Genomic DNA, 22,709 nt, shown 5'->3' with positions numbered 1-22,709 from the left:
ATAGACTCCAGCATTTTCCCCACAACAGATGTTAGGCTAACTGGTCTATAAGTCCCTGGTTTCCCTCTCTCTCCTTTCTTAAAAAGCAGAGTGACATGTGCAATTTTCCAATCTAAAGGGACAGTTCCTGAATCTAGAGAACTTTGAAAGATTATAATTAGGGCATCTGCAATGTGCTCACCTACTTCCTTTAAAACCCTGGGATGGAAACCATCTGGTCCTGAGGATTTGTCACACTTTAGTGCTATTATTTTCTTCATTACTGTTGCTTTACTTATGTTAATTTTATTGAGTTCCTGTCCCCGATTCAATATTAGTTTTCTTGGGATTTCCGACATGCTATCCTCTTTTTCTACTGTAAATACTGACGCAAAGTAATTGTTCAACATGTCCGCCATTTCCCCATTGTCAATGAGAAAATCCCCACTTTCAGTTTTTAAAGGGTCAACACTGCTCCTGACCACCCTCTTTTTCCTAATATAACTATAAAAGTTCTTCGTATTGGTTTTGATATCCCTTGCGAGTTTCTTTTCATACTCTCTTTTTGTAGCTCTTACTATCTGTTTTGTGACCCTTTGTTGATCTTTGTATCTTTCCCATTCGCCAGGATCTGTGCCATTTTTTGCTTTTTTGTATGCCCTTATGTCTTATACTGTCCCTTACCTCTTTAGTTGTCCATGGCTGTTTTTTTTGGCAAGTAGAGTTCTTGCCCCTCAGGGGTATAAACTGATTCTGTATCACGTTAAATGTTTCTTTAAACATTTCCCACTGATCATCAGTCGTTTTACCCATAAACAGATTTGCCCAGTTTACTGTGGACAGTCTCTGTTTCATCCTATTGAAGTCGGCCTTACCCAAGTCTAGAATCTTAGCAGCTGATTCACTTTTTTCCCTTTCGAACACTACATTGAACTCGATCATGTTAGGATAGCTATTGGGTAGATGTTCGTGCACAGATAAGCTGTTAACTAAATCTGGTTCAGAAAGGGACAGAAAGCAGAGACTAGTGATGAACGGTTATTTTTCAGACTGAAGAGAAGTAGGCAGTGGTGTTTCCCTGGGTTCAATATTAGGACCACTGATCTTTTGATATATATTAATAACCTGGACTTTGGTATAGAGGGTATAATTTCAAAGTTTGCAGATGACATGAAATTCGGAAATATAGTAAACAATGTGGACGATAGTGACAGACAGATTGGTGAAATGGGCAGACACATGGCAGATGTAATTTAATGCAGAGAAGTGTGAAGTGATACATTTTGTTAGGAAGAGTGAGGAGAGGCAATATAAACCAAATGGTACAACTTTAAAGTGGGTGCAGAAACAGAGACACCTGGGTGTGCACACACACAAATCTTTGAAGGTGGCGGGACAAGTTGAGAAGGCTGTTAAAACAGATTATGGGATCCTGGGGTTTATTAATAGTGGCATAGAGTACGAAAGCAATGACGCTATGCGAAACCTTTATTAAACGCTGGTTAGGCCAGCTGGAGTATTGTGTTCAATTCTGGGCACCACACTTTAGGAAAGATGTCAAGACCTTGGTGAGGGTACAGAAGAGATTTACTAGAATGGTACCAGGGATGAGGGACTTCAGTTATGTGGATAGACTGGAGAAGCTGGGGTTGTTCTCCTTAGAACAGAGAAGGTTAAGGGGAGATTTGATAGTGGTGGTCAAAATCATGCACAGTTTTGAGAGAGTAAATAAGAAGAAACTGTTTTCAGTGGCAGAAGAGTAATCAGAGGACACAGATTTAAGGCGACTGGCAAAAGAGCCAAGGTAACATGAGGAAACATTTTTTTTACGTAGCGAGTTGTAATGATCTGGAAAGCACTGCCTGAAAGGGTGGTGGAAGCAGATTCAATAGTAACTTTCAGAAGGGAATTGGATAAATATTTGAAGGGAAAAACATCCTGAGAGTTAGACATCTTGTGCATAATGTAGAAATACTAAGCTGTTAATAATACTCATTTGAAACACGTCATGATTACTGGTATTCTGCCAAAAAAGCAGCTGTTATGCATCCAACATATTCCAACCTTTAATACTACAGATTGTTGCTGCTGCTCTTAGATAATTATCAGGTGCAATTTTCTTGCAGCTGCTTATGTTCAAACACAGACTTTGGGTTGAATTCTCACTCCCGTTTATCTATAATTTTAATCACATCTTGGTCATATATAGGTATTACCTATAGTAAAGTCTGGTATTAACAGTTCCAGGTTTCAGAAAGGTAGGTGCCATGTAGATTTTACAGGGGAGGGCAATGTAATATGGTTCACTCGAGGGAGGGGACACTGTGTGTTGTGGGAAGATCAGAGGTTTGTTGTGATGTGGGAGTACAGGGCAGAGGTGCCACAGCCAACATCCTCCACCCATGCTTGCACAGCTTGGGACCTTTCCCCCACTGCTTCAAAACCTCAAGCTTTCCCAATACTGTCACACCTCTCCCACTCTTATAATGCCCTCAACCCTATTCCAGTGCTCCCAAACACCAAGACTGCCTATCTCAGTGGTCCCACATACTGCAGCTGCCTTCACATTAGTGGATTGAGCAAACACTTGATGATGTGAGGCTTGATACAAATTGTTAAGCTTCTTTATTTCAGTCTGTGAACACATAGAGCAACAGCTATGATCAAATTCACTTAGTTCAATCAGTACAATCTATTTTCACACAATGACACAAAATAAAGAACATGCCACCCTTCCACACATTAGTAGGATGTCCTACTTGACTTATACAACATGACTTCTATCTGTTCCTCGACTTTCTGACATTCGGAGCCTGTGTAAAGCTTTTGCAGCTCTCTCTTTAATGCCTCACTGCCCTCGCAGCGATCCTGCCTTTCAGAAAGCCAATCTCTCCCTCTCTTTTATCTTCCATCTGTTCATAGGCAGTGATCGAAGGATCTTCCAACACAATGAGTGTGAGGTGTTCTTTGATTATTTAGATAGGCTAACAATTTGGTTATTGTTTAGCCTCTAGGAAAAACAATTTTTACTTAGCATATTAACTATCTTTGTCTTAAACTTTTGTGAATATATATTAATGAAAAAAGCATTAAAAGTAACTTTTTTTCTTCCAAATCCTTTCTCTGGAAAAATAGCCAAAAAATCTTGAAACATGAAACTTGCTATACAATACTGTTGGGTAGTTTTATCTTGATAGGTTCCTGAAAGTAAGCTGCCTTCTCACATCTGTCCCCAAGTCCTGCAGGTATCGTATATAGTATTCAGCCTGGCCACTAACTTCTGCCAACAATGGTGCACTGATGTCTTGTGGGGAGAGTGCTAAGCAGTACCCTCCTCGCATCAACCCATGCATCAGTACATCCATTTCAGCAGTCATCAAGCAGGGGATTAAATGATTGCTTTGGACTTCTTAACATTGAACTGGAAGAAATTGTAATTTATCCAAGGCTTTGAGGGTGATTTCAACCCCATCTGCCCAGTGGAAACCAGGTGGGTAGATAGCTAAAATGCCCTGAGTTATTTACTCACCCAGGAGCTGTCAGAGTCTGCCATCTATGATTTTAACCTGCTGTCCTGAGCAAGCGGCTAGGACACCCGCCCAAAGCCTGTGGGGTTGTTCTTTACATATGCATGTCGGGTCCCAATGACATCATTTTAATGCAGGCTTGAGCGGGGAAGCCACTGTAGCCTTCCTGCTAGGCCAACCTGGGACAGGAAGATCAGCTCCAGAAGAGGCTGTGGGGCCAGGAGTAGCAACAGTGTTCCTTTGGGCCCTACAAGGAAAGTTCAGGCCTCCCCTGCCCCAGACTTACCAACATACATCATTCCCAACTGACGTGGCCGTTTTCCTATGTCCTAAGGCCATTTTCCAAGCCCTACACATACATGCCAGCACCAGTGACATGTTAGATTCTTCCCTCCTGTGAGCCCCATTGAGATGACATTGATCTCTTCACTCAGATGTGCTGTATTTATCTTGAAAGCTTTCACTTAAACCACAAGTCCATGGCGCACTCTATCAGCATGCATTCTGAGAGTCAATGTATAAAATATCAATCCTATTACCAACTTTTTTGAGGAATTCTAAATAATATTTTGGCATAAACTACCTTTCATAAAACTGCATTGACCTCTCTACATGAAAGGTTATTCACAAAATTAAAAGCGTAATATGATATCAATTTGGTCTGCCACATTACAATACATTTCTGTGCTTATTAAAATGCTTACTGTTTGGCTTTACGCAAAACAAAAATTTAGCATAAAAGGGATTTTTTTTCACTATTTCCCAATAGTCATTAAAATTATGATTTAGATGAACAATCCTCATAAGCACACCCCACCTAGCTGATGTTATTTGCAATGTAGCAAGAAGGCAGCCAATGGGATAGAAATTGGTACGCGTTGCGCCTGTTGTTCGGGCAGAAAATAAGAGAAAAGCATACCAATTGAGCAGTGGGGCAGCCAGGCGTTGGTCCCACTGCTAAATTTGTGAGGCCTTTTCATTTAGACATTCCGAGCGGACTCCTAAAACAGGTGTCAGGCCCCTTATATATGTAATTTAGAGGCTTAAAGTCTGAAGGATGCCATCCAGAAATTAGATGGCTGCCACGCTTGGGATTCTTCAGTGGCCCCCGCGGCAGCTGACGAAAGACAAGTAAATTTTTGTTTGTTTTAAAAAAAAACTTTCCTGCAGAGCCAGGAGGAGTAGGAATGCTCCTCTGACTCCACAGGAGTCGCGATCACCCACCCACTGGGAGCCTACTCCAATCGCTCTATCCCAGGACTTACCTGAGGGCCACTGTCAGCGAGGCAGGTGGCTCGACGTTGATCTCTTTTCACGAGCTGCCAGAGCACTTGGATCAGCTCGTGTTGAGTATGCTGATGAGGTCCGAGGGCTAATTTCCATTGATCCTCGGGCCTTTCGGTTTGCACAGTACCGAGTCTAAGCCAGACGACAGGCCCAGATGAAAATTTACCCCAATGTGTTCAGAAAGGACCTTCCCTCGTACCTGACCCCATTGTGAGCAGCCAATATAACTATCCCTACCTTTATATCATAGCCTGGAACTGATGTGAAACAAATATATTAAATGTAATAGAGTTACATAATGCAGCACTCCAAATTTGGAAAGGTATCTTATCATTCTTGAATTCTGTTTCTAAACATTTAAAGTATAGTAATATGAAGCAACAGAATATTGATCATTGTGTAATCAATTTTTTCTCTTTCATGGGATAAACAGTCTCACAAACTATTCTGTGGATTTTTAACAAAAATGAACATACAGGGAGGTTCTTATAATAATGTATTAATATTTTATGTGCTTAATGATAAAAGATCAGACAACACTGTATAACCGGCAAGACAGGGGTAGTTGGGTAGCAAGCAGGAATGGTTGATTGTCCCCTCCCTACTGTTAAAGTACTGAATTTAATTGTAATGCCTCTCCTGCTGCCCTAGCTGAGATCAGATAGCTGAATGCAGACCAGGGATCAAACGTTGAACCTTCCTGGTATGTATCGCTCAGTTACTCATTATGTAAATCCACCGAGCCGCTGGTCTTGTTAATTAATAGTGAAGTACATTGGTTAAAATGATTTATCGATGCATCCAAAGCAATATCATTTGTTGGTATGATCAAGCACTTGCAGATTAATCAAAATTCTACAGGTTCAATTTGTTTCACTTATAAAAGAGGAAGCCAGCATTTTCTTCTTTTATATATTGACAATAAATCAAAGCATTCAACGATAAATAAATAGCCTACTTGGCATGAATTATAGGACATAATTTTATAGTTACTTGAAAAAGTAACAGCGAATTTGTTATAAGGCAACAGAAATCAGCATGTCATCAAACAAAATCACTGCACATTCTCATATTTTACAATGTGTTTATACTGAACACTGGAGATTAACTAACAGTCCCATTGAAAAAGACTGTAATATTGTAAATAGATGAATTTGAAGGCATGCAATAAAGCATCTCCTTTCCATGGCTGCACTCTTGAGGAAACATGACCGTCATCACAAACCCAACAATCATCACCAATATACCAGTGATAAGGATCATACAAGATTGAAGGCTGTCCCAATGATACCATGACTTTTCAGAGAGTTTTAGATAGCATGCCGCTGGAATGATGAAAACCAATGGAGTAGCACCAATCACCCCCTGTGGAAATAAAATAAAATGATGACACTGAAGGACTTTTTACTGAGTTGTCTCATTCCACATTTCTTTCATAGTCAAAATATAAAGCTCTTGTAACATCACAGTGAAAAAGTGTGATTTTTAATTGTTATCTACATTCCTTTTTCATTATTTCTCCCTTTTTTCTGTCACACAATATTCCTGGGGGTTTAAATTCATCCTCGGGTGGTAGTGCAAAGCGGGCGGTCGTGAATCGGGAGCCTATTTTGCACTCTGTCCGAATTTCTTTTCCATTGAAGTCAATGGGGTGTGTAAAATGGGCTTCTGATTCAAAACCGCCCAAGGTGAATTTTTACCCCCTTGCCTCCGTATATTTTCTTCTGGGAGAGTGGGAGAAACCAAGAGACGTGGGCATGGGATACATTATTGACAGACTACTGACAAAGGTCTAGTTTTGAAATTGAGAACAAATTGTAGCCAAAAGAACCAAGTGCAGTGAAATTCTTTTATGAACTGGTGTCATCATTCAAAGGAGAAGGAAAGTCTGGGAGGGTTACTTTCTGTTCAAAGTGCTCCCCTTCTAGGCTTGTAGATATGTATATAACCATATACCTTTCCCCATTGTAACCAATAGTGTAAAATATTTGTATTGATGTTTTAGGTGACATTAGAGCTATTAAAAATGTGGCCTAATTGTCCCTATCCCTTCTTCAATCTGGACAACAAGTGTTATTCTTCAACTGAACTGCTTCTGACATATAGTGAACTGTTATATGAACATATGACTGCTCCACAGAAGCTAATGATACTGGATTCGCAAATTCAATCTAGATAGTACTAGAAATGGGAGAGAATCTGGGGGATAATTCCATAACATGGATTCTCCCTTTCATGACAGCAGAATCTTTGTCTCTATTTTAACAATAAATTGCAAATATCTCCCCATTACAATCTTGGATACTCCATGTTAATTGTTTGTGGTGATAGTGGAGTCCAAGAGCGGGAGGAGAGTCCGAGAGGTGAGCGTGGTGTAAAAGGAGAGTCCAAGAGCAGGAGGAGAGTCCGAGAGCGGGAGGAGAGTCCGAGAGGTGAGCGCAGTGTAAAAGGAGAGTCCGAGAACGGGAGGAGAGTCCGAGAGGTGAGCGCAGTGTAAAAGGAGAGTCCGAGAGGTGAGCACAGTGTAAAAGGAGAGTCCAAGAGGTGAGCACATTGTAAAAGGAGAGTCTAGAGAGCGGAAGAGTGTCCGAGAGGTGAATGCAGTGTAAATCTAAGGCACATTATGGCAGCAGAGCTCGCACCCGTGATATGCTCCTCCTGCACTATGTGGGAAGTCATGGACACTACAGGTGTCCCTGGCGACCATGTGTTGAGGAAGCGTGTCCAGCTGCAGCTACTGGCTAACCGCATTTCGGAGCTGGAGCTGCGGGTGGATTCACTGTGGAGCATCCGCGATGCTGAGATTATCGTGGATAGCACGTTCAGTGAGGTGGTCACACCGCAGGTAAAGATTACGCAGGCAGAAAGGAAATGGGTGACCGCCAGGCAGAGTAAAAGGACTAGGCAGGTAGAGTAGGAGTCCCCTGAGGCCATCTCCCTCTCAAACAGATATACCGCTTTGGATACTGTTGGGGGAGATGGCTTATCGGGGAAAGCAGCAAGAGCAAAGTTCGTGGCACCACGGGTGGCTCTGCTGCACAGAAGGGGAGGAATAAGAGTGGCAGAGCTATAATGATAGGGGATTCAATTGTAAGGGGAAAAGATAGGTGTTTCTGCGGCCGCAAACGTGACTCCAGGATGGTATGTTGCCTCCCTGGTGCTAGGGTCAAGGATGTCATGGAGCGGCTGCAGGGCATTCTGGAGGGGGAGGGTGAACAGCCAGTAGTCGTGGTCCATATTGGTACCAACGACATAGGTAAAGAAAGGGATGAGGTCCTGCAAGGTGAATTTAAGGAGTTAGGAGATAAATTAAAAAGCAGGACCTCAAAGGTAGTGATCTCAGGATTACTACCAGTGCCATGTGCTAGTGAGTATAGGAACAGAAGAATAGACCAGATGAATGTATGGCTGCAGGGATGGTGTAGGAGGGAGGGATTTAAATTCCTGGGACATTGGGACCGGTTCTGGGGAAGGTGGGACCTGTACAAGGGGGACCGGGACCAATGTCCTCGAGGGGGTGTTTGCTAGTGCTGTTGGGGAAGGTTTAAACCAGAATGGCAGGGGGATGGGAACCTGAGCAGGGAGACAGAGGAGCGGGAAACAAGGATAGAAACAAAAGCCAGAAAGGGAAGAAGCAATAGTGGAAGGCAGAGAAAACAAGGGCGATAAACAAATGGGGCCATAGTGCAAAATAAAACTAAGATGACTAGCAATCTTAAAAAGACAAGTCTAAAGACATTGTGTCTTAATGCGCGAAGCATTCGCAATAAGCTAGATGAATTAACAGCGCAAATCGATATTAACGGTTATGATATAGTTGCGATTACGGAGACATGACTGCAGGGTGACCAAGGATGGAAACTGAACATCCAGGGGTATTCAATATTTAGGAAGGACAGGCAAAAAGGGAAAGGAGGTGGGGTAGTGTTGTTAGTAAAGGAGGAAATCAATGCAATAGTGAGGAAGGATATTGGCTTGGAAAATCACGATGTGGAATCTGTGTGGGTGGAGCTAAGAAACACCAAGGGGCAGAAAACGTTGGTGGGGGTTGTCTATAGGCCCCCAAACAGTAGTGGAGATGTAGGGGAGGGCATTAAACAGGAAATTAGAGACACATGCAAGAAGGGTGCAACTATAATCATGGGTGACTTTAATCTACATATAGATTGGTCAAGCCAAATTAGCAATAATACTGCCAGAAATGTTAGGGAACCAAGGGTCTAGTGAGAGGGGGGAACTGAAGGAAACCAGTATTAGTAAAAAAATATGCGAGGGAAATTAATGGGGCTAAAGGCTGACAAATCCCCAAGGCCTGATAATCTACATCCCAGAGCACTAAAGGAAATGGCCCTGGAAATAGTGGATGCATTGGTGATCATCTTCCAAAATTCTAAAGACTCTGGAACAGTTCCTACAGATTGGAGGGTAGCAAATGTAACCCCACTATTTAAAAAAGGAGGGAGAGAAAAAACAGGGAATTACAGACCAGTTAGCCTAACATCAGTAGTGGGGAAACTGCTAGAGTCTATTACAAAAGATATGATAACAGAATACTTGGAGGGCATTAACAGGATTGGACAAAGTCAGCATGGGTTTATGAAAGGGAAATCATGCTTAACAAATCTACTGGAGTTTTTTGAGGATGTAACTAATAGAATAGATAGGGGAGAACTAGTGGATGTGGTGTATTTGGATTTTCAGAAGGCTTTGATAAGGTCCCACACAAGAGGTTAGTGTGCAAAATTAAAGCACATGGGATTGGGGGGAATATACTGGCATGGACTGAGAATTGGTTGGCAGACAGGAAACAGAGAGTAGGAATAAATGGGTCTTTTTCCGGGTGGCAGGCAGTGACTAGTGGGGTACTGCAGGGATCAGTGCTTGGGCCCCAGCTATTCACAATTTTTATCAATGATTTGGATGAGGGAACTAAATGTAACATTTCCAAGTTTGCAGACGACACAAAGCTGGGGTGGAATGTGAGATGTGAGGAGGATGCAAAGAGGATACCAATGTGATTCAGACAAGTTGGGTGAATGGGCAAGAAAATGGCAGATGCAATATAACGTGGATAAATGTGAGGTTATCCACTTTGGTTGTAAAAACAGAAAGGTAGATTATTATCAGAATGGTGATAGATTGGGAAAAGGGGAGGTGCAATGAGACCTGGGTGTCCTTGTACACCAGTCGCTGAAAGCAAGCATTCAGGTGCAGCAAGCAGTTAGGAAGGCAAATGGTATGTTGGCCTTCTTTGCAAGAGGATTTGAGTACAGGAGCAGGGATGTCTTACTGCAGTTATACAGGGCCTTGGTGAGACCACATCTGGGGTATTGTGTGCAGTTTTGGTCTCCTTATCTGAGGAAGGATGTCCTTGCCATGGAGGGAGTGCAACGAAGGTTTATCAGACTGATTCCTGGGATGGCAGGACTGACGTATGAGAAGAGATTGGGTCGACTAGGCCTATATTCACTAGAGTTTAGAAGAATGAGAGGTGATCTCATCGAAACAAATAAAATTCTAACAGGACTAGACAGACTAGATGCAGGGAGGATGTTCCCGATGGCTGAGGAGTCCAAAACGAGGGGTCACAGTCTCAGGATACGGGGTATGCCATTTAGAACCGAGATGAGGAGAAATTTCTTCACTCAGAGGGTGGTGAACCTGTGGAATTCTCTACCACAGAAGGAAGTGGAGGCCAAGTATTCAAGAAGGAGATAGATCTATTTCTTAATGCTAAAGGGATCAAAGGATATGGGGAAAAAGCGGGAACAGGGTACTGAGTTGGCCGATCAGCCATGATCATTATGAATGGCGGAGCAGGGCTGAAGGGCCTACTCTTGCTTCTATTTTCTATGTTTCTATGTTTTGCTTTTCGCCTTCTCCAATGATTAATACACTTAATTACTCCCTGCCCCAACCGTACACCTTGTTCAGTATTCAGTATTAATACACTCATTTCCCCACTGTGGTCTTGGGGTGAATGTTAATGACGATAGAGCTATTGATGGCTACATGTGGTTCCACTACAACAACAACAACTTGCATTTATATAGCGCCTTTAACGTAGTAAATCATCCCAAGGTGATTCACACGAGCGTTTTCAAACAAATTTGACACCGATCCACACGCTCAAATAGGATGTCAAGGTTTTGAACTGTCTAGTTCAATCTCAGACAGCAGCCAGGGAGAGGGATGGAATCGGTGGCTCGGGAATGGAGCTTGTGGTGGGGACAGAAGACAATGGCTTCGTTCTTCCTAATATTTAATTGAAGAAAATTTCTGTTCATGCAGTATTGGATGTCGGACAAGCAGCATGACAAATCAGAGGCAGTGGAGGGGTCGAGAGAGGTGGTGGTGAGGTAGAGTTGGGTGTCGTCTGTGTACATGTGGAACCTGATGTGTTTTCGGATGATGTCGCCGAGGGACAGCACATAGTTGAGAAATAAGAGGGGCCCAAGGATAGATCCTTGGGGGACTCCAGAGGCAATGGTGCGGGAGCAGGAAGGGAAGCCATTGCAGGAGATTCTCGGGCTACAGCTGGATAGATAGGAATGGAGCCAGGCGAGGGCTGTCCCACCCAGCTGGACGATGGAGGAGATGCATTGGAGGAGGATGGTGTGGTCAACTGTGTCAAAGGTTTCAGACAGGTCGAGAAGGATGAGGAGGGATAGTTTACCACGGTCATAGTCACATTGGATGTCATTTGTGACTTTAATACGGGCCATTTCAGTGCTGTGGGAAGGGCGGAAACCTGATTGGAGGGATTCAAACATGGGAGTTGCAGGAAAGATGGACACGGATGAAGTGACTAAACTGGTTGTTATGACAGGAATTGATTTGATGACTCACCCTTTATGATTTTGGAGCTCCTCTATACTAAGTATGACAGCAATGAGGGTGTTTAACACATAGGTGAGGAAGCAACTGAGCAAGTCCACGTGGCTGAAGTGCCATGACAATTGAATGGCGATGATCACTGAAAGAGAAGGATGGGCTGCTGCTCTTGGAGAGCCAGTGACAGTTGCCATGATGGGTGAATGGAAGAATATTAGAAGAGGCAGAGAGGAAGGCTAGACTTCAACCTGGAATGGCAGCTGGAGAAGAGGTAGGCTGAGTAGTAGTATTAGGTGAGAGGAGGGATTTAGGTGTTGGAGAAAGGAAATAGTTGAATGAGATTAAGAGGAGCGGGGCAAAGGCTAGAAATGACCAAAAAGAAAAAATGGGAGTAGAAGGCTTAAGGCTGAGGTGTACATGAATGGACACAGAATGTGATCTTAGATTACATAGACTAGCGGCAGAGATGCTTAGGGCATACGCTGATGTGAGAAAAGATAACCAGTCCAATATCTGAGGATCTGTCTTCAGAAGGAAACCTCCGGGCAGGAGGCAGCAATGGAGCAAAGTCCAGTTCAAAAGCTAAGAGGAAAGCAAAGGTTCAGTTCAGAGTTAGAAATGGGCAAAGACCAGTCCAGTGGCAATTATATTAGAAACCATTTTATAGACAAATGCATGGGTACGGAAGTGTAGTAGCTATGTTACTGGACTAGTAATCCAGTAATGATCCAAAGAACATGAGTTCAAGTCCCATCATGGTAGTGTGAGAATTTGAATTCAATTTAAATAAAAAGCTGGTATCGGTAAAAGTGACCATGAAGTTGTCAGATTGTCATAAAGATAAAGACCCAACTGATTAGCAAAGGAAACCTGTCGTCCTTTCCTGGTCTGTCCTATACGAGATTCCAGTCCCACATCAGTGTGGTTGATTCTTAACTGCCCTCTGATGTTGCCTGGCAAGCCACTCAGTTGTATCAAACCACTAACTCCCTACCTAACGGTATTGAGGGAGCACCTTCGTCACATGGACTGAAGTGGTTCAAGAACAAGGCCTTCTCAGGGCAACTAGGGATGGGCAATAAATCCCAGTTTTGACACTGATGTCCACATCCCGAGAATGAATAACAAAAAGAAGCAAAGGATCTCTTATCTTAGGATACTATTACTTACATTTAATTCCAAAACTATTCCAAGGCAATCAAAGGCTAATGAAATGGCCATGGCTGCAGCAACAATGCAGACTGTCACAACAATATGAAAAATAGTTGACAGGGTCCCAGCGAAAAATAAGTTTCCAATAACCTGCAGATGAAAGACATTTCTGTGACCCATTACTGAAAGATTAAAAGCACTTTTATTCTCCTTTTGGTAATAATGTTATTTTTATTTTAAAGGTCCAGACATATACATCATGATGTATCAAAACTAATAAGAAAATATTAAAAACTGAAGTTCACCTGATTCTTTGACAGCCAAAATATACAGTCAAACTTAATTGTTACTATTTCAGATGCCACCAAAACAATTTTTCTTACTCAAATGATTAACGAGGTTTGAGTTCCACTCCAGATTATAATGAACCTTAACGTATGCTAATGGTTCTTGATTTACCATATGCAATCATAAAGTTTCATATTGTACACAGTTAAAAAGCATATGCTTAAATGTTTACATTACAATATGGATACATATTATCTAATGTACAAACTGTAGGTCAGAAGAATACCATGCACAAATCCTTGATCAAGAAGGCACTGAACATCTGTATCCCCATTATATATGCGCTGACTGATTACACGATTATGTTTATGGAAGTCTAGTTTGCACAGTAAACTATAAATGCTATGTAAAGTTCTGGGTTAAAATTCCAGTCAGGACAGACTGCCTCGCTCTGCTGGCAGTAAGAAAAAACAAGTGAAGTATGAATTGAATTTCAGTTTCCTTCTAGTCCCCCATAAACAAATAGTTTGCATCCCCAACACCAAATGGTAGAAGCTGTGAAAGGGCAAAAATTATGACGTGAAACCACCGCAACCACCTTATTTGCATGCTGTTGCTAAACTTTAGGTAAGTGCTTTGAGCACCTGTGGCAACTGCTGGTGGAAATCAGGAAGAACCCAAAAAAAGGCTTAGAGCTGGTAGAGTGCATCCCTGCATCCACCTATGCCTCCACTTCCCTCACCACCCACCCAAATTACACTGCTACATCAGTGGAGTCGCAGCAGAAAATCTAAGCTGTAGACTACAAGAAGGCATGAATGTATATTGAAGAAAGTACATGTTAATAATGTGTTAAAAAAACAACCATATGAGTATGAAACCCTCATCCATATCTTTGTTACCTCTAGATATGACTGTTCCAATCCTCTCTTGGCAGGCCTCCTATCTTCCACCCTCCATAAACTTGAGCTCATCCAAAACTCTGCTGCCCGTATCCGAACTTGCACCAAGTCCCGTTCACCCATCACCCCTATACTCGCTGACCTACACTGGCTCCCGGTCCAGGAATGCCTTTATTTTAAAATTCTCATCCTTGTTTTCAAATCCCTCCACGGCCTCGTCCCTCCCTATCTCTGTAACCTCCTCCAGCCCTACAACCCTCCGAGATCTCTGCGCTCCTCCAATTCTTGCCTCTTGCGCATTTCCGATTATAATCGTTCCACCATTAGTGGCCGTGCCTTCAGCTGCCTAGGAATTCCCTCCCAAAGGCTCTCTACCTCTCTCTCCTCCTTTAAGATGTTCCTTAAAACCTACCCCTTTGACCAAGCTTTTGGTCACCTGTCCTGAAATCTCCTTATGTGATTTTGTTTGACAATCGCTCCTGTGAAGCTCCTTGGGACATTTTACGACATTAAAGGCACTATATAAATACAAGTTGTTGTTGTTACAAAGCTGCAGTACACTGAGGGTCCAGACATTATCAAGAAGCAAGCTCAAGCAGTCGATGTCATCTAAACTGCAGCAGAATTCATAATATGGCCTGGAAGCCCACAGTTATGCATTCACTAGCCTATGTACTGTAAGTATTCAAGACTTAATGGAATTTTTTGTTGTATTTGTTGAGCTTTTATGATGGACAATCCAGCGAATTAGTTTATTTCAAACACTTATTTAGCAGGAATTGAATTAAGCGAACAAAAGTCTGTTGAAAACTGTACACTCCAGAGTGGATTTAGACTTTCTCTATTATGACATCCTAAACAAAGTGCTGTCTTTGTCTGACTCATCACTTATGTACTATGCACTTATTTTTGAGTTTGATCTGATGTATAAAGAACCTTATATGTATCAGAAACGGAAGAATGAATGCAGTGAAATGAATTGCACAATGTAACTTATTCAGGCAGTTTTGATTTTTTTCATAAACCCCATCAGAGTGTGATTCAACAACAATAACTTTCATTTATTTAAGAACATAAGAAATAGGAGCAGGGGTAAGCCATACGGCCCCTTGAGCCTGCTCCGCCATTCAATAAGATCATGGCTGATCTTCGACCTCACCTCCATTTTCCCACCCTATCCTCATATCTCTTAATTCCCTCAGTGTGCAAAAAATCCATCGATCTCAGTCTTGAATATACTCAACGACTGAGCATCAATAGCCCTATTTTTTTCCTCATCTCGGTCCTAAATGGCCGACCCCTTTTCTTGAAACTATGCACCTTTAATGTCGTAAAAAGTCCAAGGCACTTCACAGGAGCATTATCAAACAACAATTGACATCGAGCCACATAAGGAGATATTAGGACTGGTGACCAAAAACTTGGTCAAAGCTTTTAAGGAGCGTCTTAAAGGAGGAAAGAGAGGTAGAGGGGTTTAGGAAAGGGCCTAGGCAGCTGAAAGCACAACCGCCAATGGTGGAGCGATTAAAATCGGGGATGTGCAAGAGGCCAGAATTGGAGGAGCGCAGAGATCTCGGAGGGTTGTAGAGCTGGAGGAGGTTACAGAGATAGGGTGGGACGAGGCCATGGGGGATTTGAAAACAAGGATGAGAATTTTAAAATCGAAGCGTTGCCGGACCGGGAGCCAATGTAGGTCAGCGAACACATGAGTGATGGATGAACAGGATTTGGTGCGATTTCCCCTATTTCCTACTCTGTCTATGATGTATAAATTCAAAATCTTTTTCTTATTACTGTGAGGTAAAAGAAAACAAAGCACTATATATTATGGAGTTAACTTGGAAACTTTTATCAACACCAAAACCCACAGTAAAATCAATAAACATTCCCAATGTACTTTTCCAATTATATTTACTCAATAATTAACTTACCTCACGTGTCACAAAGCATTCAATTGGAAATGTCAAAACAATGGTTATTCCAAACAGAAACCTTCCAGTGGTAGCCCAATTATCATTTCTGCAGTAATTTTCAAATATATCTCCTAGTGGAAAAACATTTTTAAAATTCTAGGTTTATTTCCATTTCATTAAAATGATTAAAAGCATCAAAATTGTCCCTCATGAAATATATGCTTTCATTCTGAAGTAACTCATTTTATTTCAAGAAATCATTTGCTTTCACAAAAATAAATATAATTATGCAAAATTTTGCATTAAAACCCTCTTTATAATTTCCGATGGAGTCAAGCACTTCACTGTTGACTTACAGCACACACATTATAAAATTACTTTGCTATAATATAGAGAAGCATTTTATTTTTTAGTAAGACAATGAATTTTTAAATTGTGACAGAAGCTATGTGACAAATGTAATCTTTCAATGAGAGTGTCATCCATCATCAAATGATTGGAATGTCCTAGCCAGTGATGTCATCACTGAATTGGCATAGAGTGAAAACAGGCCAGACTTCATTCTTATTTTTATATATAAAAAGCACCAAAAAGAGCGAATGGATGGGAGTTAACATAGAAATTAGAGTGCAGAAGGAGGTCATTCAGCCCATTATGCCTTTGCTGATACTAGCTCTTCAACTGCTTATCCATCCCCTTTCATATTCTTCCTTTCAAAATTTATTCAATTCTATTTTAAATATTATAATCCTTGCCTCAAAGGTCACTTGTGGACAACAAACCAAGTTCTGATAAATCTTTAATTTCTTCGAACATCCCTCTTCGTTCTAACAGTGATAATCCTGACCTTATTACCGTCACCAACTACTGAAAGCAACTATCTATCCTCTCAAAACCTTTCATTATATCCTTCCTATAATGGGATGCTTGGAGCTGCATGCAATCGTCTAATTGTGGCCAAAGCAATTTTCTTATACAAATTCAACATCACCTCCTTGCTTCTGTATTCAATGCTCCTATATATAAAATTCAGAATCCCATTTGCCTTTTTTATGGCCTTTTGTATCTGTACTCCCATCTTTAAAAATCTAATCTATGCATCTGCTGTCCTAGATGTCTCCGTTTCTCCACTCTGTTACGAATCAAATCATTTAGGGTACACTTTCTTTCACTGTACTATTTTTTCTCAAAATGTAATACTTCACATTTCACAGTCCTGAGAGGTCTGTAACTGCAGTTCTGGCCGCTGACCTTGGGGCCTTATGTTTGCTGTTGGGGAACAGCACAGCAGCCAGAGGCTCCGGAGCCATAAATTTGCTGGGATCCTGAAAAAAGAGTGGACATTTATTTTGTCAGCCATCTTTTACTTTCTGCCTGATCCCTTTAGACCAGAGGGTCTGAGGGGATTCCAGGTGCAAGGCCCATCACCAACTTTTTGTGGCACCCCTGGAAATGGATGCCCCATGGAAGTGTGTAGATTAAATTGAGGAAGGAGGGCCAGATTGCCCCTTCCCATCTCACTACTGGAGCAACGCTAGGCCTCCATCTATTGCAGGTGCAAGTCCTGCCTCACCCTTCAGAGGAACCCTGAAACTCCTTGAACTATGTAAAGAGGGTAGAGACCCAGTGCCATGGTTTTCTATCCCTTTTTCCTCACCTTTGAGTTTGGGGACTAGGCAAAGTTGAGGAAAATTTGCCCTAATACTTTAATTGCAGCTTCACCAAGATGTTCCCCAGGGGAAAAGTTGAGGAAAATTTGCCCTTATATTTTAGCTATGGCTGCAACAGGTTTATTTCAGTCACTGCAAGTGAAGTGAAGACTTACAGAACTGTTTGACCCAGAATGAAAATAATTTCTCTGTGGCTGCTGGCATTCTAAGAGTTAACTAGTCATGGATGCACAAACCTCTAACATATGAATAAATAAATAATGCAAGGACCAACAATGGTTGCCAAAGTTCTTAGATCTCTCTTCCTTCTCAATCCCTTCTTCCTATTATCCCTCTCTCTTGTTAATCCTTTTTGTGAAAATTTATCTTACAAATCATATTCCCCTTTCCCCTCTTCTTTATTTCTTCAGTCTTGTCTCCATAGCTACTCCAGATCTTCTATCTACCATCTTTTATTACAGCATTTTCAGCAGAGTTGGTTTTGTGCCCGTGATTAATTAATTAGGAGCATATGTCCTTGCACCACATAGATCATCCATTTGAATTCACTTCTTTTGTTTTCTCTGTTTTAAAAAAAATTGTCAGACTGTCAGTGTTTTTCCCCCTCTTAAAAGGTATACAGGTGGTTGAAAAAACCTTTGATTCAGACAGCTGGACCACGGGCCATTATTTACACCAAACTCATAAATGAATTTTTTTTTTATAAAGATCATTTTCAATTTTTGAGCCAGTAAATTCCGCAGCAATTCCCCCAATCTCCCACCGCAACTTTAGAGGAAGATTGTTGGAAACCCAAGAGAAATGGTGTAAGTGGCAATTTACGCCTTTTCTCCGGAGGGTTTCTGCCAATCATCCACTAAAGTTACGGCAAAAGATCGGGAAATCCCTGTGAAAATTCTACCCCTTGTACTTTTAGTTAAGCTAATTAGCTTCCTTACCTTGTGTATAGCCTGTGAAAGTTCCATATCCACATGCAGCAAAGACCACGCTGATTAACAGGGCAAATAACACCGACACATGAGTGATACGAGACCAGTTGTTTATTGTAGGCTCTTCCAGCGATCCATAAATTAAAAAACTATTATGATGACAAATAAAAGCTGAAAGTACAGAATAAGATGTTAAATAATTATGCTGTTTCTTATTATGGTCGAGCAAATGAATGAGATTTTGTCGGCTCTTGTAATAGACATTTACTTTTGCTTTTTTTTGGGTTGGGAAATCATAGAATTATAGAATATTACAGCACAGAAGGAGGAAGATGCTAAAAGAATGTTCCTTTCCAGAGGCAATACTGTAAAAAAAATATTTTTTTCTTTGGGCTAAATGCTTTGTCAATTGACTATGAATGACTGAAAAACCTAGTAAGGCAAGAACGTTTTTCTTTGCTTTGAGTCAAAATTGCCATTAATTATTTGCTTACTCATCTAATGTCCATTGAACATGCCACTTAGTAGCTTAGTGAAATACTAGAATATTTTATTCCTTCCATTAAGAAATCAGCAATATGATGGAGGCAGCAAGGTTAGAGGAACGTCAATTATATTAACATCTGATGAACGTGGCCACGGATTTATATAAATCAATGGCAACTGTATAACTTGGTGGAAGAAAGCTTTAAATCACTTAATATGAAGCAATTGAATATAATATGAAAATAATATAAAATACGTTTTTTCTGAGAACAAATAGCACTAAGTATTTCTATGCATACAGAAATCAGGAAAATTAAAAATGTTGAATTCACTGAAAATTTCCAACAGAAAGCATTCTGTTCAATGTTGATGATTTTTAAGAATATAATAAAATATACAAAAAGGAAGTCTGCTTGGCTCATCAAGCCTGCTCTTTCCAACAGACCAAGTACAATTTGTACTGTCATGGAAACTTCCATTGTTATTTAATGTCCTCAGGCATGTCAACAACAACTGCCTTTATCAAACCTAACTCTGAAATTTCTCCCTGACTTCCTTACTAAAGATAGTATTGTAACCTAGCAACCCAGAAGTTGAAAGTTTAAAACCATGACAAGTTGTGAAAACTGAATTTGATAAATCTGGTAATTAGTGGGCTAGCATACAAAAAAAAATCAATGAAAGCTTCTGGATTGTGATAAAAGCTCAACTAGTTCATTAATGTCCTTTAGGAAAGGGAACCTACCATCTCTACCACATCTGGCCTACATATGACTCCAAACCCAACCTCTCCATGGCCTCCTTAGTGTGCCTCCTATACTTACTTATAGTCCTGATGGTAATTTTTCCTCCAACTATGCAAAGAAAATAATGATTTAAATAGGCTACTGGTTAATTCCAAAAAAAAAATCAGCTGCAGACATTCCAATCTGATAATGCTTTCAGATACAGGCTACGCAACAATCTCTTCACTTTTTGTTTCGAGATGAGTTATACTTCCAGATTTTAGGATCTACATCGACACCTATGCATTCACTTACCTTGGCCAAAATTGTGAGGTAATTAAAATGTTTCTAGCTATAATGCTATTTGTGGTGTAGTTGATGTGGCATTGACTGCCTGAGACACCTCCCTCCTTATTACCTGCACCACCCTTTTTTGGGGATTCCTGTCTTAAGTGCTCGGGGGTCTGGCTGTTCATGCCTTTATCTCTGTGAACATTACCCTCATAGAAGCTTCTCAGAATCTTGAGGCTTTGGTCACAGTGGAAGCCCTCATGCGTCTCCTCCTTCTTCCATTTGACTCCTCTTCTTATGCTTTCACCTTCTCTTTCTCAAACATTTTTCTGTGTTTCTCGGCCCTGCAGCAGCTCTTTCGCAACAACAGTGAAACAGCATTACCCTCCCTCTCGGTGGTGGAGCACATGTCCAGCATATTAAATTAGATTCCCCCACGAAGAAAATGCTGTTGGTATCATGTAGGATGATGTAAATCCCTACCCTCCATGTTTCTGATGGTCCCATGAAAATCTAACTCTGGGTGTTTGAAATTGAAAATGTTCTATTTCCTAGCACTATCTCTGAGAAACACAAAATTCACAAAAACTACATAGAACACCATTTTTTTCAAATCCTACGTAATTAATATTATATATAGATTGCCTATTATTTTAGAAAGCTAGGACAGTTTATTCTTCAAGTAATTTCTTCAACAATTATTTATTTTACATTAGTCAATAATTAATGATAAGTTGAGAAAAAGTATAGTTGTTACACTGTAGATAAATGAACAACAGAATAAATATTGATCTGTGGCAGATATTTAGGACTTACCAAACGCCATAACTCCCACTGCTTGTATTGCATTTGGCTGCGCAAAAACCCAGGCTCCTTCTGTGGCTGGACTGGAAGATAAATATCAAAGTCAAACAACAATGGTCTAAAGTCTTTCTTTACTAATTTCAGTGAAAATCTAGCTGTGCATAAATAGTCTTACAATATTTGTAGAAAGCAGTAACATACTATTTGCCCATGTTTAGAGAACTCAATAGTATGCAATTCACAGACAGATTAGTGGACAACGTAAGATGACTCCAGCAATGGCATGCATGGAGAAGCACAGAAGCAACTGGTTATGAATCACATCAGTGGCAGTTTGTGCTATCGTATAGCACTGCAGACATCTTCTCTGAAAGCAATAATGCAATGAGACCAAATGACTACTTAAGCAAGCTTCTAGGTCAGTTTTGTCAGTTTATTTTGCAAGCTGGCAGATTGTGTAATAGAACACCATAGCGAGACAAGCTGTCGTATTCAGAATGGGAAGACACTGGCCCCGATATTAGTGGGGGCAGGGGGGGCGATTGGGCACATGGCAAACCTGCATGAACCAAACTTACTGTTTCCGATGCGATCGCACGTTGATTGATAGTGGTTAACGTCCTCTCCGGGTTTCGCACCCGGCAGCCAGCCTGATTGACAGGCTGGCTGCCATCAGGAGGTGCAACGCGAGGTAGGGGGGGGGGGGGGGGCGGGAAAGAGAGAGAGCGAGATGTCCATCTGGCGCTGGAAAGGAAGACCGGGGGGGGCGGGGGAGAATGGAAGATCCGGCGCTGGACTGGAAGATCGGAGGGGAGGAGAGAGGAAGATCGGGGGGGAGGAGAGGGGAAGATCGGGAGGGTGAGATCGGGGGAACATTGGGAGGGTGAAGAGGGGGCAGGTTTCAAAGGTAGGTGCATTTAGTGTTTTCACTTCATTGCCTGTTTTTTTTATTTAATTTATTTTGTTTCTTGTTCCTTGATCTGGCGTGAAATAGAAGCGGTGGGCAAGCCGCCCAGGTAAGTTAAAAATCTTTCTCATCCCTTCATCTGTCACAGGTAAAGTGCCTTAAGTACCTACATTTGGCTCTTTAACTGTCATCCCGCCAGCTTTAATTGCACAAATCCCATTTGGGTTCATTTGGAGCCGGCTTCCAAACCCAAACGGGATTTGCGCGATTTTCGGAGCCCCCTGCCCCCAACGCAGCCGCATTTACCTCCTAAAATCACCCCCATTGAAACAAAACCCTTGCTGGGTTCCATGGGTGTGCTTCCTTGGAAAATCTTGAAATTGTAAAACGTAAAATTAATCAGCATTTTGAAATATATGAGTAAATGAACAATAACCAGCATGGATTTGTTAAAGGCAAGTCATGTTTGACAAATTTAATACAGTTTTTTAAAGAAGTGACCAATTGGATAGACAAAGGGAATGCTGTAGATGTAGCTTTCATGGATTTTCAGAGAGTGATTCACAAGAGACTCGTTAGAAAAATTCGAGCACATGGTGTAAGGGGAAAAGTGGCAGCACAGATAGAAAGCTGGTTCAGGAAACAAAGTTAGGTTAAATGGCTGTTGCTTGTATTGGAGAAGGGTTTGAAGTAGTGTATGCCAGGGGTCAGTGGTGGGCCCCCTTTATTTCTTGGTATATATAGATGATTTGGGCTTGGGTATAGGGAACACAATCTCTACATTTACTGATGATAAAAAAGTAAGAGGTTTGGCAAACAGTGAGGAGAACTGTAAATTACGTCAGGAAATCAAGACAGGTTAGCGGAATGGGCAAACAGATGGAAGATGCAATTTAATGTGGGTAATTATAAGGTAATACATTTTGAGATGAAAAACAAGCAAAGGGAGTACACACACATAAATTCATCAGGATGATACCAGGGATGGGAAACTATAGTTATAAGAAGAGACTTG

General features: G+C 41.3%; 1 protein-coding gene across 3 annotated transcripts in view; it reads right to left on the bottom strand.

Moving 5' to 3' along the window:
* Positions 1-2,603: 2,603 nt before the first annotated feature.
* slc38a11 (solute carrier family 38 member 11) overlaps positions 2,604-22,709 on the bottom strand; it is an 87,329-nt gene continuing 67,223 nt past the window's right edge. For all 3 annotated transcript variants that reach the window (XM_067986781.1, XM_067986783.1, XM_067986782.1), the window contains 5 exons: positions 20,800-20,870; positions 18,491-18,652; positions 15,901-16,013; positions 12,798-12,929; positions 2,604-6,158 (listed from right to left, as the gene is read on the bottom strand). In XM_067986781.1, coding sequence (XP_067842882.1) covers positions 5,898-6,158; positions 12,798-12,929; positions 15,901-16,013; positions 18,491-18,652; positions 20,800-20,870 — 739 coding nt within the window. In that variant the 3' untranslated portion in view covers positions 2,604-5,897. The remainder of the gene's footprint in view (positions 6,159-12,797; positions 12,930-15,900; positions 16,014-18,490; positions 18,653-20,799; positions 20,871-22,709) is intronic.

This window comes from Heptranchias perlo, chromosome 7 (assembly GCF_035084215.1).
Source record: "Heptranchias perlo isolate sHepPer1 chromosome 7, sHepPer1.hap1, whole genome shotgun sequence".
Lineage (NCBI taxonomy): Eukaryota > Metazoa > Chordata > Chondrichthyes > Hexanchiformes > Hexanchidae > Heptranchias > Heptranchias perlo.
Note: the sequence above shows the minus strand (reverse complement) of the source record. Positions and strands in the feature narration are given on the sequence as shown.